Source organism: Aspergillus welwitschiae, assembly GCF_003344945.1.
Source record: "Aspergillus welwitschiae strain CBS 139.54b unplaced genomic scaffold BDQ94scaffold_35, whole genome shotgun sequence".
Classification (NCBI taxonomy): Eukaryota; Fungi; Ascomycota; class Eurotiomycetes; order Eurotiales; family Aspergillaceae; genus Aspergillus; species Aspergillus welwitschiae.
Genome location: NW_020798729.1, coordinates 144,033 through 160,118, shown reverse-complemented (window position 1 = coordinate 160,118; position 16,086 = coordinate 144,033). Strand labels below are relative to the sequence as shown.

At 51.6% G+C, this 16,086-nt stretch overlaps 6 protein-coding genes across 6 annotated transcripts; 3 read left to right on the top strand and 3 right to left on the bottom strand.

Moving 5' to 3' along the window:
• Nucleotides 1-171: 171 nt before the first annotated feature.
• On the bottom strand, nucleotides 172-2,040 carry BDQ94DRAFT_173653 (NADP-dependent isocitrate dehydrogenase; the record flags this gene model as incomplete). Its single annotated transcript, XM_026772201.1, has 8 exons — nucleotides 172-596; nucleotides 644-1,140; nucleotides 1,200-1,236; nucleotides 1,292-1,430; nucleotides 1,488-1,521; nucleotides 1,584-1,594; nucleotides 1,698-1,733; nucleotides 1,978-2,040. The coding sequence occupies 8 exons, from the start codon at nucleotides 2,038-2,040 to the stop codon at nucleotides 172-174; spliced, it is 1,242 nt and encodes a 413-aa protein (XP_026622660.1).
• A 1,368-nt stretch (nucleotides 2,041-3,408) lies between these two features.
• BDQ94DRAFT_150140 (C-1-tetrahydrofolate synthase) lies at nucleotides 3,409-6,979 on the bottom strand. The gene is made up of 5 exons (XM_026767520.1): nucleotides 6,662-6,979; nucleotides 6,575-6,595; nucleotides 6,481-6,518; nucleotides 3,892-6,419; nucleotides 3,409-3,827 (listed from the first exon to the last, which is right to left on the bottom strand). The coding sequence occupies exons 1-5, from the start codon at nucleotides 6,783-6,785 to the stop codon at nucleotides 3,719-3,721; spliced, it is 2,820 nt and encodes a 939-aa protein (XP_026622659.1). The 5' UTR covers nucleotides 6,786-6,979; the 3' UTR covers nucleotides 3,409-3,718.
• Nucleotides 6,980-7,568: 589 nt separating this feature from the next.
• Nucleotides 7,569-9,409, top strand: tif34 (translation initiation factor eIF3 subunit i). The gene is made up of 4 exons (XM_026767519.1): nucleotides 7,569-7,773; nucleotides 7,898-8,404; nucleotides 8,468-8,584; nucleotides 8,641-9,409. The coding sequence occupies exons 1-4, from the start codon at nucleotides 7,747-7,749 to the stop codon at nucleotides 8,998-9,000; spliced, it is 1,011 nt and encodes a 336-aa protein (XP_026622658.1). The 5' UTR covers nucleotides 7,569-7,746; the 3' UTR covers nucleotides 9,001-9,409.
• A 1,271-nt stretch (nucleotides 9,410-10,680) lies between these two features.
• On the bottom strand, nucleotides 10,681-11,955 carry mbf1 (multiprotein-bridging factor 1). The gene is made up of 2 exons (XM_026767518.1): nucleotides 11,652-11,955; nucleotides 10,681-11,569 (listed from the first exon to the last, which is right to left on the bottom strand). The coding sequence occupies exons 1-2, from the start codon at nucleotides 11,805-11,807 to the stop codon at nucleotides 11,261-11,263; spliced, it is 465 nt and encodes a 154-aa protein (XP_026622657.1). The 5' UTR covers nucleotides 11,808-11,955; the 3' UTR covers nucleotides 10,681-11,260.
• Nucleotides 11,956-12,491: 536 nt separating this feature from the next.
• Nucleotides 12,492-13,745, top strand: BDQ94DRAFT_82204 (uncharacterized protein). The gene has a single exon (XM_026776626.1). The coding sequence runs from the start codon at nucleotides 12,669-12,671 to the stop codon at nucleotides 13,437-13,439; it is 771 nt and encodes a 256-aa protein (XP_026622656.1). The 5' UTR covers nucleotides 12,492-12,668; the 3' UTR covers nucleotides 13,440-13,745.
• Nucleotides 13,746-14,254: 509 nt separating this feature from the next.
• Nucleotides 14,255-15,738, top strand: BDQ94DRAFT_150133 (SH3 domain-containing protein). Its single transcript, XM_026767517.1, has 4 exons — nucleotides 14,255-14,469; nucleotides 14,565-14,961; nucleotides 15,017-15,238; nucleotides 15,333-15,738. Exons 1-4 carry the CDS (start codon nucleotides 14,401-14,403, stop codon nucleotides 15,386-15,388), a joined length of 744 nt encoding a protein of 247 aa, XP_026622655.1. The 5' UTR covers nucleotides 14,255-14,400; the 3' UTR covers nucleotides 15,389-15,738.
• Nucleotides 15,739-16,086: the final 348 nt, after the last annotated feature.

Below are 16,086 nucleotides of genomic sequence, written 5' to 3'. Positions count from 1 at the left end.
CATGGGAGGCAAACTTCAGTTGCAGTATACATGTGGTTTTAAAAACAACTGCCTGTCAACCCCTCCATCCCCTTTCATAAAATCTACATAAAATGCAACCCGTAATTCTAAGAGTTTTGACTCAATGAGTCACGCTAGCGTAAGTGTATCAATGCAAAATCAATCGGGTATTTAGAGGCGGGACTTGAGGTTGGCCTTGAGTCTGCGCTCAACGGCAGCCAGGTACTCGCGGGTAGTAACCCAGGCCTCACGCTCCTTGCGGCCGCAGGCCAGAGCCAGATCCTTGGTCATGATGCCCTCCTCGTTGACAACGTCAATGCAAGCACGCTCAAGCTCCTCAGCAAAGGCAACAACATCGGGAGTCTCGTCGAGCTTGCCACGCTGCACCAGACCGCGGGTCCAGGCGAAGATGGAGGCAATAGGGTTGGTGGAGGTCTCGCGGCCCTTCTGGTGCTCGCGGTAGTGACGGGTCACGGTACCGTGGGCAGCCTCAGACTCGAAGGCCTCGCCAGTAGGGGTGACCAGAGTGGAGGTCATCAGACCAAGGGAGCCGAAACCCTGGGCGACAATGTCGGACTGGACATCACCGTCGTAGTCTGATCAGTTAGCTAACGTTCAGTTGCATTTAGAGGGAAAGACATACTCTTCAGGGCCATGACGAATCCACCCTCACTCTTGATCATCTGGGCAACCATGTCGTCAATGAGACGGTGCTCGTACCAGAGGTTCTTGGCCTCAAAGTCCTTCTGGTAGGTGCTCTCGTAGATTTCCTGGAAGATGTCCTTGAAGCGACCATCGTAGCGCTTGAGGATGGTGTTCTTGGTGCTCATGTACAGAGGGAGACCCTTGAGCAGGGCCATCTGGAAACTGGCGTGGGCAAAGCCACGGATCGACTCATCGGTGTTGTACTGGGTCTGGGCAACACCACCACCCTGGAAGTCGTAGACCTGGACGGTCTCGGGCTCGCCATTGGCGGGGGTGTAGACAAGCTCGAGCTTGCCGGGACCGGGGATGACACGGTCGGTGGCACGGTACTGGTCACCGAAAGCGTGACGACCGATGATGATGGGCTTGTTCCAGCCGGGGACGAGACGGGGGATGGTAGGGATGATGATGGGCTCACGGAAGACGGTACCGCCGCTGCAGAGTTGATTAGCAAACTGAGCTGAATAACAAGGATTGCAGCAAGGGATACGAACAGGATGTTACGGATGGTACCGTTGGGGGACAGCCACACTGGAAGCAAGGGTTAACATTGACTCCTCTTTCACATGCCGATCGGTATGCATACTCTTCTTCAGCTTGAACTCCTCAACACGAGCCTCATCGGGAGTGATGGTGGCGCACTTGACACCGACACCATACTTCTTGATAGCCTCGGCAGCCTCAACGGTGACCTGGTCATCGGTCTGGTCACGGTATTCGAGACCCTGCAATGTCTGTCAGTCTCCTCCCAGAACACCAATTCTTGCCACAAAGAAGCCTACCAGGTCATAGTACTTGAGGTCGACGTCAAGGAAACTAGGCAGTAATGTCTTAGTCGACTGGATGGATGGATCAAGAATCGGAAGAAATCGACTTACGGCAGAATCAACTATAGAAGCGGGGCCGAGTTAGCGTGTGAAGATGCGGGAGAGAACGGGAGGAATGCATCTGGAGCTGATGCATGGCGGGGCAGCCGAGGGCCAACTACATACCTTTTCTCTGATCTCCTGCCAGATGATACGGGTCATCTAGTAAACGCCAACGTTAGCACATGTCAAAACTACCTCCTGCGCTGCAATTGAGCCCTGGATCGCCGAATGATTGACGCTTGGCTGTCAGGGACCCAGGCGGCAGCCGCCGTAATTCCCCGCGTCTAGAATGCGCCATGACGAAAATGTGCATCCCGACGAGGGGCAGGGCCGAGATGCAGAATTGGACATATAAAGGAGAGGGGTGGGAAGCCAAAACATGGAAAGTTCAAATCAGACATACCTCATCACCGTCGAGCTCAACGACGGGGTTCTTGACCTTGATCTTGGAAATTTCGGTAGCCATGGTGCGGGATTGAGGAAGGTTCAACGAGGATAGACCGGTCCAGCGGGCAGAAGCAGTACGAGAGGAGAGCAGGGAAGAGGCAGAAGTAAGAGATCTGGGAGAGCGAGTAGAGACAGAGGAGGAAGAGGAAGAAATAGAAGAGGAAGAAGAGAGAAAGCGACGAGCGGAGGAAGAGAGAGGGGCAGAGAGAGGAGGGGAAGCGACGGCGAAGGAGCGGCGCGCCAATGCGGAACTGAACCGGACAGACGACATTTCGACAGTGAAGCGTGGCCTGCGTGGGAGGAACCGGGGGAAAGTCTGCCCAAGCGGATCAGTTTATCGGGTACGGGGAAACGAGGAGGATCGCAATCCACGCTGCAAGGGGAAACTTGGGGGCAACGAGAAGGGGAGGGAGAGAGAGTACCCGAGGGAAAGACAAGCAACAAGCCGTGAAGCTCTCGGCTGGAAGGAGGCGGTGGTGGAGTTCGGAAGCTGCCGTTAAGCCGGACTGGACGAGATGCTGCTGGTTTAAGGGACCTTCACGGGGCAGATCGGAGAACCCGGAAAATCGTTCTGTTCGCTCAGGGAAATAATCTTCCTGCAATAAGCAAAGAGACGCAGAGACAAATCGAGACCTTGGTGGAGGAAGAGGGAAGAACGGAGAGGAGAGAGAGAAGGGAGGAAAGGCAAATGGAGGGTCCCCAACACCTCTTATCCGGCGTGGTTGTTCCCTCCCAAGGCTTGGAGTTGACACACACCCACTTCCTTTTCCGCCCACCGTTGTGACTTTCTGGTCGCCGAAGCCGGACTATTCGACTCTCAGACTCAGACTGGGGGGAAAAGTTCCCTTCCCTTGGAAATTACACTACTTTTTCCATTGAGAACTGGGTCCGGTCAACCTGCAGTCCGTGGTGGCATCAGACCCTCTTCCTCACCCCCAATTCTGCGCTATTCCGTTCCCGCCTACGGAGTACTCCAGACTCTCCATTCCTCCCTCCCCCTGCTCAATGTCCGCCGCCATCAATCTTGATCAAGATAAGATGAGTCCTCCGCAGTGCAGGTACGTATACCTCCCCTCAGTATAACGCCGTAACTCGCAACTTTAATGGTCACACCCCAAATGCACCGGACAACATCCCACGTAATTTGCTTTTCTGCTAATCTGTTCGCATCCCTGTATCTGCAACGTTAAAGCAGAATTCTCCGGCCAGTCCAGCCGATCGCAACCGCTGTTTCCCGCGGCAACGGATACTGCGTCTCCGCCGGGTCATCAACCACCGAAGTCGCTGCAGCGTCGGACTTGCCACTTTTCTCCCCGGAGCCTGTCGATGACTCATCCATTCCCCACGCCAGCCCAGAATCATACTGAATTATACTCAGTAACTCCGTAGTCAATATCGAGATAGTCTCCACAGTAGAATTTCTACATCGGATCCTCTTCTAGTATAGTAGTCTGTATGTATATCACCAGAAAGAGACACTGCAATCCTGTTGAAGTTGACCCTCCTTCAGTGACCCGAGAACACCGGCCCTGTATAAGTCCTGCCGCCAAATGTTGAAATAAACCCTTCCCTTTTTCTCCCTTTTCCCGTTTTTATCATGACCAAGAAATCATGCTAGATCAAACAGTAGTAATCGATGACATTATGAAAGTAAAACCAGTCCCAAATCTAAGCACTAATGACGTTGAATCTACCGTCTAGAACAGACCGTCAATCTCTCCGGTCTCAGGGTCAATATCCACATTCAAGTATCCAGGCGCCGTCGGCAATCCGGGGATGGTCTGGATGTCCGCAGCCAGTGCGTACCTGTAGTCACAATGGGTTAGCTAAATGGATCCAAACTAAACAGAACATGAGACGGGGTGCCTACAGATATCCACCACCCACTGCTAGCCGAACGTCCCGGATGGGAACCGTGAAGCCAGTGGGGGCGCCCTTGAGTGCCGGGTCGTGACTGAGCGAGTATTGCGTCTTGGCAATGCAGATGGGCAGGTTGTTGAAGCCCTGCGCAGTGTAGGTGTCGACCTTCTTCTGGGCCAATTCGCTGAACTCAACCTTCTCCGCTCCGTACATGGCGGTGCCGATCCGCTCGATGCGCTCCTGGATGCTGCCGTTCAGGTCGTACAGGAGCTTGAACTCCTTAGGCTTGGAGCTAGCTGCCAGCACGCTCCTAGCCAGGTCCACCGCACCGGCTCCGCCCTCAGCCCAGTGGTTGGCGGGGACCGCGTCCTCTGCGCCGGCCGCAATGGCCTCCTCGCGGATGACTGCGATTTCGGCCTCCGTGTCCGTCTCGAAGCGGTTGATCGCAACCACCACGGGAATTCCATACTGCCGAGCATTCTCGATGTGCTTCTTCAGGTTAACACAGCCCTTGCGCAGGATATCAATGTTCTCCGTGCGGTAGACTTCCGGCAGAGGAGCACCGGGGCTAATCTCAGGGCCACCACCGTGCACCTTCAAGGCGCGCACGGTAGCCACAATGACCACAGTGTCCGGGGAGAGTCCGGAAGACCGGCACTTGATGTTGAAGAACCGCTCACCGCCCATGGTGAAGTCGAAGCCAGCTTCCGTCACCACGAAGCCGGTCTTGGATTCGTGATCCTCATCGGGCTCCGTACCCGCGAGCTTCAGAGCCAATTTGTCGGCAATCACCGAGCTTGCGCCAATACTGATGTTGGCAAAGGGGCCGGCGTGAACCAGGACAGGCGTACCCTCCAAGCTCTGCATCAGGTTGGGCTTGATGGCATCCTTCATCAAGGCGGCAAGAGCTCCGCCCGCACCAATATCGTCACAGGTGATAGGGTCGCCGTTCTTCGACGTAGCAACAACCATACGTCCAAGACGCTCACGCATATCTTCCAGGCTGTTGCTCAGGGCCAGGATAGCCATACATTCACTGGCAACCGAGATATCGAAGCCAGTCTCACGAGTGTGGCCACGCTCCGTGGGAGCCTGTCCCACGGTGATGCCCCGGAGGTGACGGTCGTTGACATCCAGAACACGGCGCCAAGTGATAGTCTCGGGGTCAATGTCAAGTCGGGCAAACCGGTGAATCTCGTCTTCGGTAAGGTCGTCGGGGTTGGTCTTAGTGATACCCAGCTTCTTCAGTCTGCGGAACATAATGGGCTGGAATTTGCGCTCGCCCTTCTTGGCGGGGACGAGACGCTTGTAGAGAGCAGCATCCTTCTGAGTAGATTCGTGGAACATGCGAGTCTCAATGGCGGCAGCGAGAAGGTTGTTAGCGGCGGTGATGGCATGGATATCGCCAGTCAAGTGCATGTTGAATTCATCCATGGGAATAACCTGACTGTATCCTCCACCAGCAGCTCCACCCTTGATACCAAACGTAGGGCCTTGGCTAGGCTGGCGCACATTAGCGAAGACAATGCGGCCGAGGTGTGCACCAAGAGCCTGCGAGAGACCAAGCGTAGTTGTGGACTTGCCCTCACCGAGAGGGGTAGGTGTAATACCACAGACCAGGATGTATCTACCATTGCGACGGTGGGACAGACGATCGAGCACACTGAGGCTGACCTTAGCCTTGGTGTGGCCGTAGGGCTCGAGCTCGTGGGGCTCTATGCCAATTTCTGAGGCGAGGTTTGTAATCTGCTTAGGGTATTGGGCACGCGAGATAGCAATGTCGGAGGGAACGGGGGTGGCCAACTTGATCGGGAGGGGAGTAATGTGTCTGTCTCTTTGCTTTTCGAAGTACGCCTTGGCTGCGGAGACCACGTTCTCCATCAACATAGCCACGGTCATGGGACCAACACCACCAGGAACCGGAGTGATCTGGGAAGCGACCTGAGCGGCAGACTCAAATTCGACATCACCAACAAGTCGGGAACCAGACTTCTTGGTGGCATCAGGCTTATAGTTGATACCAACATCGATAACGACGGCGCCAGGCTTCAGCCAATCACCCTTGACAAATTCGGTCTGTCCAATGGCTGCAACGACGATATCGGCGGTTTTGACGATCCGTGCAATATCGGGGGTCTTCGAGTGGCATAGAGTCACGGTGGCATGAGCATTCTTCAACAGATAGCTGACCGGGCTTCCGACAATGTCACTGCGGCCAAGAACCACAGCTTGCTTTCCGGAGGGGTCGACGCCGCTCTCCGCCAGAAGCTTCATCACAGCTTTCGGAGTGCAGGGGACAAAGAGAGGGCGACCGCCCCTCTTAGCCAGCTCACCGATGTTGATCGCACCGAATCCATCGACATCCTTCTCATCGGCGACAGCAGAGGTGATGGTGTGTTCGGACAAGTGTTGGGGGAGAGGCAGCTGGACGAGAATGCCATGGATCGAGGTGTCATTGTTGGACTTGGTGATCTCCTGGAGGACCTCGGCCTGTGTGACGTCCTCGGGGAAGTTGATAATCTTGCAGATGATACCGGCCTAATCGGAGCGTGTCAGTAACTGAGCAATTGAAGGACGGTGATAGAAAGTGGTGACGCACCTCCTCTGCGGCCTTCAATTTCATACGCACATAGGTGCCTGAAACATGAATCAGTCTATACAACCTTCCCACCAACGCGACGCCTACGACTTACTCGAGTCCGATCTGCTTCCCACTGTTCAATTTGCACTGTCAGCTCATTCTTGACCGCGGGGCAAATCTCTGTGACAGCAACACGCACCCTGGTAGATCACCAAACTAGGCTTGAAGCGGGGATTCGATTCCTGGATCTTCTGGATCTCTTCCTTCAACCCTGCCCGGATGTTCTTGGCAATCTGGGTGCCGTTGATGTTGGTGGCTGCCATGGCTGTCCTGGTGCCGGAGAATGGACGATGATGACAAGACGGTGCGCAACCAAGCCAGTCGCAAGCTAGCACGCCAGGTCTTGCAGATAACGGCGTAGAGCGGATACGAGACGTGACCCCGCGTGAAGAGAAAAATTGACGTCGAAAAGGTGGAAGTAGTGGGTAAAAACGTTGACTTGGGGAAAGGGTATAAGAATGCTTCGCGTTGACAGCACAGCGGGGTAGTGTCGCCGAACAAGCGGGGGGGAAAGGCATCTAATTTGCTTCGTCGGTTGGCCCAGTGCCAACCAGCTTTCCTCGGCCGGGTCAGATGGAGATAGGGAAAGGGTCGATCAACGCAAACGCGAGTAATAACGGTGAATAATTGAAATCATTAGCTTCCAAGCAACACTGAAAGTCTTCAGTGTATGCGGCACTCCCAATTGATCTTTTTGATCTGTTTATATTCTATAGTTCTAGTGGGTGAAAATGTTCCTTTTGCGATCCTCAATGCCTCCTCCTTTACCATTGTTCTGCTGTTTTTCACAAGACAAAGTTTCCCGCGAGCCGCAACTTTCAGATGCTTCGGAGTTTCGGAACGCCATATGTTTGCATTTGGTATAGCGCGCAGTTGGCGGTCAGCTCATCACGTTTTTCCAACCCCGATTGGTAGGAAGACTTCAGGGCTTGGTCAGATCACATGATGTGTATTATCGCAACGGAAGAACCCTGTATCCGGTATGGATCGTTTCATACAGAACAGGCTCGAACAGGAAAGTCTTGGCGGGCAAGCCCGGACTGTGCGATGAAATTCAAACTAGTCTGACGACGCCGACAACGTGAGCCCGCCAGCACCCCGCAAGGATTTCCGCCTCATCTCGCAAGTCTTAGTCGACTCCGGTTACAGAGGACATATACCTCTGATTCAGCATCTTCTCTCCCTCCGTCGCCTTACCCAGATTCACAGCTTGATCGGCCCAAAATGCGGCCTATTTTGCTCTCCGGCCATGTGCGTTTCGCCTATACCCACCCCCGAACGCGATGATGGTCGCCCAGGAGCTAGGAACATGATATGAAAATCGGGAAATAAAAGGAAATAAGGACGGGTCGCTGATTGAATTTTTGCTAAATAGGAACGGTCTCTGAACCAAATCAAGTTCAACCGCGATGGCGATCTTATCTTCTCCGTGGCTAAGGATAAAATTGTGTGCGCCTGGTGGTCGGCCAACGGCGAGCGACTCGGTACCTACAATGGACACCAGGGTGCTATCTGGACGGTCGATGTGAGCCCGAACACTCAGATTCTGGCAACCGGTTCGGCAGACAACACCGTGCGACTATGGAACGTGAAGACCGGCGAGTGCATCAAGGTGTGGGACTTCCCTACGGCCGTCAAGCGGGTCGAGTTCACCCCCGATGGAAGCAGACTGTTGGCTGTGACGGAGAAGCGTATGGGTTTCTTGGGTACCATTGCGGTGTTGGACATCAACTACGGCGAGAACTTGACGGAGCAGGCTGAGGAGCCTAGCTTGCGCATCACCTGCACAGAGAGCAAGGCAACGGTTGCGGGCTGGAGTTACATGGGCAAGTACATCATTGCTGGTCACGAAGACGGCAGTGTCAGCCAGTACGATGGAAAGGTGCGGAGAAATGCTTGTGTTTTGTTATGCATTCGGGGCTAGATGCTAACTTGGTGATGACAGACCGGTGAGCAGCTGGAGAACGTCCAGGCCCACGAGTTCGACCACCAGATCAACGACATCCAGTTCTCCGCCGACCGCACCTACTTCATCACTGCCTCCAAGGACAAGTCCGCCAAGGTACATAAGCCTGCTACTATGCATGTCAAACGACTTTAAATGCTAACTCAACCCAGCTCATGTCTACCCGTAACCTCGCCATCCTCAAAACCTATGTTGCCGACACTCCCCTGAACAGCGCCACCATTACGCCCAAGAAGGACTACGTGATCCTGGGAGGTGGTCAGGCCGCCATGGACGTCACCACGACCTCGGCCCGCCAGGGTAAGTTCGAGGCTCGTTTCTACCACAAGGTCTTCGAGGACGAGATCGGTCGTGTCCGTGGTCACTTCGGTCCCCTCAACACGGTTCACATCCACCCCGCCGGTACTGCCTACGCCTCTGGAGGTGAGGACGGTTACGTCCGTGTGCACCACTTCGACAAGCCCTACTTCGACTTCATGTACGAGGTCGAGCGCGAGCAGCTGAGGAAGTGAAGTGTGAAGCGAGTGTGACGAAAGTTTTGCAAGAGTTTTTCTAGTTTTTCCTCCCCCTATCTTACCTACCTACCAGTACTAAAACACGCATCGTGTGTGTATGTGTTCATGAGGCGAAGATGATATCATTTTTCTCCTTTACTTACTACAAAAGAAACCAAAAGTAGCAAGGACAGGCAGCACGGCGGTACGAGAAAGAGACCTCGGGGCGATTCAGGGCATGAGTTCTTTTTCATCATTTCTTAACCATGATAAAGTCGGAGTTGGTACCATTTGCTTTTCTGGTCGCTTTCTTGTGTCCTAATAAAAGAAACTACATTGCTTCATTTCCTCTTTCAAGTTCACGCTAGTATCAATGGCTGGTTCTCATGAACGTAAATGTACAGAGCCACCCGCAACCATATTCCACATTATATTATACATATAACGAGCTGGTTTCACCCTAAATGCCCAGGCGCTATCCTATATGGGAAAAAGGCTGTATTGTAATGAGCTTTTCTGGTCGAACAACTACTACCCATGACGTCGCCCGCTTCGCTGAGGTCAAGACTCATCATATCAGCATTAGAACTGCCTTCATGACACACCAGTTCAAGTACCTAAGCTGCAGCGGAGTGAAAGCTACCAGGTACTTCCATACACGAAAGACGGCATCCTGTAGTCATGATGCCCTATCAAGAACACAAAGTAGGAACTCAACACAAGATAAGATGTAAATCCCGAACCTGATACACATCAGATACTCTGTTCACTCATATTCAGAAGGCTCTGAAGAATGAGCACGACCATCATTTTCTGATTGTCCCGCCGAATCCTCAAACGTACTTACCAACAAAACTATAGGGTATGTCAGTTCACCATGCATCTTGATAGAACATGAAACGTACCGTATGAGCAGTAAGCATCTTGGACGTTCGCTTGCCTACTACAGGCTTTAAGCTTGCTGAAAGAGATGGTAAGATTCTGATCGAACCGGTAATGGGCTTTATGTATCTACTTCCAGAAAATAATTCCTGAAATTGAATCGCAGTGATCAGCACAGAACAATTCATCTCTGGCGAAGACGTTAAGTGCCTACTTACCGAGAGTAAGTCCTAGAGGATGTGATGTCAGTTGACAATACATATCAATGGAGCATGTAACACATACCAGAAGAGAGTTGAGTAAATCGTCAGTGGCTACCTGACGAGGGTCAATTGTCTTGCCTTCTTGCTCAAAGTCGTGGCATTGCTGGTCTTTCTTTCGGCGTTCGAAAGCGCTCGAGGATTCGATCAGGGAGCGGGAGTCATCTAATCTTGCTATCATCCCATTGGGGTAGACGCTTTGGTCTTTGGTGTGAGCCTGATCTATGAAAATGTAGAAGGCTCTCAAGATGGGTGTCAAGTGCCTGTAGTTGAATGCAGCTAAGATCAAGCGGCCGACATTGGCTAAGATGAAGTAAGACAAAAGGTGCTGATGGCACCGAATACAACTTCAAAGCGCATATTAAGGGATGATAGTGTAAAAGGGATTCAATTTGAGGGAGTTTATCAGGTTTAAAGTTGGGTAGATAGCTAGTTGGTAGTAAAATTGAGTTTGACTGGCAGGCTTTAGCAACCTTTGTAGCTTGTACATAGAACGATAAGGATGGTTATTCTGGTCTGTTTTGAGCAGGATTATTTACTATTTGTTTGATGTCTCATGCCATATTTCATTTCAAGCTAGTCACATAGAAAGTACTGGCTGACACTTGTCGATCTACATTATGGTATCCAGTTTCGGGCGACTTTGTAGTATCACGTTTTAGTATTTTGTTTATATTAGACAATTGATCCGTGCTCAACGTACAACTCAATGTTCTATCTCTCGAGTACCAAACTATACTCTAGGAACACGAATACCCGCAAACTGCACATTTCTATCAATATGTATGATCTTTTTCACTTTTCATCTTCCCCAGAGAAGACCACATATCACTCCCCACATAAACGAATACCAGGCCAGCGCTCTTCCGACCAGCAGAACCACAAACAGCGGGGAACGGGGGATAAAGAAGTAAAGAATCATGGGATCTCATTCATAACGTAACATCCGAAAAAGTCTCTCGAAAAAGAAAAAGAAAAAGGTCGTAAGTAAACCCGGGGCGTGACCAAATAAAACCATAAGAAAAAGCCGTTGAAAGAGTAAAAAGGTGTGATGGAAAAAAAGCATTTTCAATCAATCATCAGTTTTCACTCCCCATTCCCCCCAAGAAAAAGCCGCGGGCTCACCCCCGATCAGTTTACTTCTTCTTAGGGAACTTCTCCTGCCCGATGCCCGTACCCCTCAGCTTAACGTTCAGCACGCGCTCCATGGCACTGAGGACCTTCTGGTCCGGAGCAGCAGTACCGCGCTCGAAGTCCTGAACAACAGTGATGGTGGTGTTGCACTTAGTGGCGAGTTCCTTCTGAGTCATCTTGTAGCCGTCCTCGTTTCGGCGCTTCTTGATCGCATCGGCCACCTGGTAGCCAACGGTCTTGGGCTTGACGATGTCGTCGCTGCGGTCGACCTTGGTCAGGTGCTGGCCTTCGGGGGCACCGGAGCGTCCGGCCTGTTATATGGTGTGTTAGCATACCCCGCTCTCACTGCTTCTCGAAACCAACCCCAGGGGCAAATTTAAAGGTTTGACTTACAGCGTTACCAGTAGCATACTTCTTCTCAGTACCAATAACGAGACCCTGACGCTGGGCGGCGTTCAAGGCGCTCTTACCCTTGACGACGGTCTCGCGGGTGGCAGGGCCACCAGTGTGCCTGGCTCCAATGCGCGTAACAGAGTCCCAGTCGCTCATTTTGAAGATGGATGAGAAGTCGGTGATGAGATGGAGGTTCTAGCGGTGGTGGTGGGTTGATTAAGGGGTGTGGTGTGGGTGGAGGATGTGAGGGTGGCGGTGTGTGAGTGTCAAAATCGATCGCGTGAGGTGTGTCGTAAGGAGGGATGTTCAAGGCCCGCTGAATTTATATCGACGCCACGGAAGCTTCTCGAGCCCTGGGATGGCGGAGTCAGAGGGGCGGTATGCGCTAGTCTGCTTTGGGTTAGGGCTGCTGACATCATGGATCGGCCAATCTTTCCCCGTACGTTGCCCGATTGTTGGCTGAGGTTCTCGGATGGGCTTTGCTTGGGGGCTTGTGTAAGGTGAGTCAGAGTGAGTCGGTTGTCTGGGATTCTTATTGATTATGCAGTGATTGTGGTGGTATTTGCGCTTAGTCCTGATTAGAAATATGTCATTTGGGTGGTGTTGTTTGACTGAGCTTATTGTTATGGTTCGTTCATAGGGTGCATATTACTATATCTGGAAGTAAGTTGAGTCTTGTATACGGTAGTATAGGTCCGAGGTGAAGAGGGGGAAAATCAATATACTGCTTTTAAATTACGTCATATTTTCACATCAATATGCCCTATTTTATTGACGTTCGCTGGCTTCTATAGTGTGTAAAGACATATACATGCTCAGCGTTGTTTGTCCAGCCCAATATACTGATGAACTATGATTCCGTGGTCCAGCACACACCATGTCCTCATCCTGACGCTGTTTCTACTACGTCAGTATACGTAAATATAATGTCTGGCAGAAGGATTCTCTTGACTGCCAGACTTATCCTTCGAAAAACAATCAACGAAAATCAAGGGAAAGCAGAGGACGCCATCAAAGATGACCACCCACAAGCTCTCTCCGACTTGCGAGTCACATGCGTCGCTGATGCTGAAGGAGACTATCCACAGACCCTTTGATCTAATGTCAGAGATACTCAGGCCTATCTGGCTCCGGGTGATCAAAGACGAACGCTACAATCTCAGACGTCGTCTCTATGACAGGGCAAGATTATATGAGAAGCATAGGCCAAGCAAGTGCAACATCCAAAAAGACTGGATCAAGCGCTACAAGGAGAACGAGGAGCTACAGTTCGCCCTCCTGCAGCGGATTAACTGTCTGGAAAGGGTCAAATACAGACGTGGTATTGAGCCAGAAAATCCCTTCCAGCATGTCCCGGGGCCCGCGGATCCGAAACGTCAAGTCTCCCTTGCAGAAGAGCATTACTACCGGTGCCAGAAGGCATGGAAAGCGTTGACCCTTGACAAACCAACCGGTCCTATCATCGACGAGTTTGACTTCCTTCAGCATCACAGAAACGAAGAGGGCCAAACTTTGGCATGGGAGGAGGACAAGCTCATGTGCGCCTCGCTTGGTGGCTGTTGCGGTCGCAGATGTAGATGCTGTGAGAGACCTCTGCGGCACTATCTCTTGCCCGAGGGCGGCCAGAAGGAAATGATTGGATTTCATGGCCACTGTACTGCCGAATGTGGCTGCTGCATGCGTTATCGAGGATTTTATCGACCAGACTCACGCCTCAAAGCCCTTGACCCCGAACTGGCATCGAATATTGCGGAATATTACCACAGCTCATACGTTGGAGATAACTAAGAGGAAAGTAAGAGGCTGCTTGGAGGTATTTTTCCTTGCTCATTCTGGTTTCTGTCATTGATTGGGCTGCTGATTTGCTGCAGTGCAAGATGGTAGGCGTTTGATGGGTTTCCTTGCTGCCAGCATTGATTTAGTTGCGATTCAGGTTGCTTTGTTTATCAAAGGCGCTCAGGCTTCATAAGAACAATCTCCACGCTCAGTAGACACTCGGGTATAAGCTGATTTTCAGAACGGATCATTTGGGCAATCCATCCCAGCCCCGTAGACCATAGTGTATTCGGTAAGGAGAGACATTGTGGGAATCAGATCGCAATGCAGTCTGATCTTGACATCAAGCACATACGAGTACGACTATATGTCAATCACTAAGCGGAGAAATTTCAAGCCCCACTTGAAAGAGCTGCCCCTTATTAGGAGTAGGTCTCGAAGGGTCGTATTTAGCGACAGGTGTCTTGTTCATTCCTAAGTAATACTCCGGATAGCCGGGGAATGCCTGTGGCGAAGATTCGTAAGGGCCAAATTCTCCTCTTGCTGTTAGATATACAAGACATACAGTGTTAGTATAAGCTCTGATCCTCACCCTGGAAAACTAGACAATGTGGATTCTTCAACCGAAACCCAGTCAGGGACCAATGTCTCAAAAGGGTGCCTGTGATATGGTGATGCCTGAAATGACAAGACCGACTAAATTCTCGGAGCCAATTAGCGGCCCGCAGCCCACCACCAGAACTGGGGGCCTCAGGTACCAACTGACTAGTAAGTAGAGGGAGAACCAACTGGCGGGCCTGCCATGCCGTTACATTATTATTCATTCATTATCGATTGCCTCCGTCCACTCGCTCCATCCCATCCGTCTCTCTGTCTCATTCTTTCAACCCTGTCTTTCACTGTCTTCGTTTGATCTGCATATCTACAAAGTTTGATACCTTCTTGTTGTGTGCTTTTCCGTTCTATCCACTCCATGAGCATGGCGTCCCAGTCCGACTTCTTCTCGGCTATGACCAACCGGTCGCTCCGCAACGTCCGATCGGTAGGATGCCCTCCCCTGTCAGCATCGCTCAGTAAACGGAGTTGCTCAAGCTGATCTTCAATTATGCACCTTGCTGACATCCTTCGGTCCACTAGGAACTTGAGTTTCTCGCAGACGCATCAGTCATTACTCCGCAACAGCTCTCATCCATTCTATCGCAACTACCAAGGGACGATGAACGCAGCAGAGCCCCCGTGCCTCAGCAGCAGCCACCAGTGCAACAACCACCTGTCGTCGCCCAGCAGCCCCCTGCTCCATACTCTCCTCCTACGAACCAGTTTGCAAACACCACCTTGAACGAGAAGGCCACTTATCAGCAGCCTCCTCCGCAACAGTACTCAACCCCGCCTGTTCCGCCACCTGCTTATCCCCAAGCTCCACCGGTACTGTCTATCGCTTCAGCGCTTTATGCCTACACTCCGACAGACCCCGGAGACTTGGCTCTGCAACCACACGATCGTATTCAAGTCTTGGAACACATGAATGCCGACTGTAAGGCTGTCGAACCCCCTTGTGTGCAGCCTCCCTTGCTAACCGCTGTTTATAGGGTGGCGTGGTCGTAATGAGCGCACCAACCTCGAGGGTATCTTCCCTCGGAGCTACGTGAACGTGTTGAACGAAAAGGCCGTTTCGTCTCCTCCCCCGACCAACTATGGAAACATGCCTCTGGAAGTCAGCCAGAGTGGTTCGACGCCTCCCGGTGAAGAGGGCAAGAAGTCCAAGTTCGAGGAGCACGGCAAGAAGTTTGGCAAGAAGATGGGCAATGCCGGTACGTTTAAAGCGATGTGCACTCGATCGCCATATATATTGATGCGCCGAACGTCATTAAATATACGGTCAATTTTACTGATAATCACGTCTAGCTATCTTCGGTGCCGGTGCTACGATGGGTTCGAACATTGTCAACAGCATCTTCTAGATGCTCAGGGCAGACGAAACATTGTTTTCTTTACAGTTCTCGTTTAAGTGCAGGCCAGAAAGGCGCCATTTGATGTTTCTTTCGCTTACCCTCATTTGCTCATGGGAATGGCGTTGGTGGTTCACTTTTCATTTCATTATTATCGGCAAAACCGTTTAGTTCGGGTCAGTTGGGATAGCGCGTCGCAGACTACTTGTGTTAATGGTGAAAGCATTCTAGTCTTAGAAGTAATTGGGATGTGTCTTTCCAACCACGGACAGAGGTTGCTCATAACGTATCTGTATCTGTCCTCGATTGCGGCTTTACCGCTCCCATAGTCCGCCATGGAAGATATCACTGTAGACCCCGACTTTTTTATTTCCCGCCTTTATTCATTGTTCTTCCGGTGATATCAGCGCCAAAGCTTCGATCGCTTTAACGGTATCCTGCAACGTTAAGCCTCTAAGGGCGAGTCAATCTCCCCTCGCTCCGGCATGAGAAACGGCGATCGACTTCCTGTTAGCGCCGACGATTATGATGCGCCACAACGAAGTGTCCACTTACAGACGGCCTACAACCCTTATGCATAACAAGGGCGTTTAGTTACTTGGTGTTCACTCAATTCTCATTTGCGATTCGTTGAACAACGATTCAAAGACATTGCTCGAACCGCCGGGATGCAAGATGAGCTGGTGTTTCGATCGAGTCCGCGCGGGGCT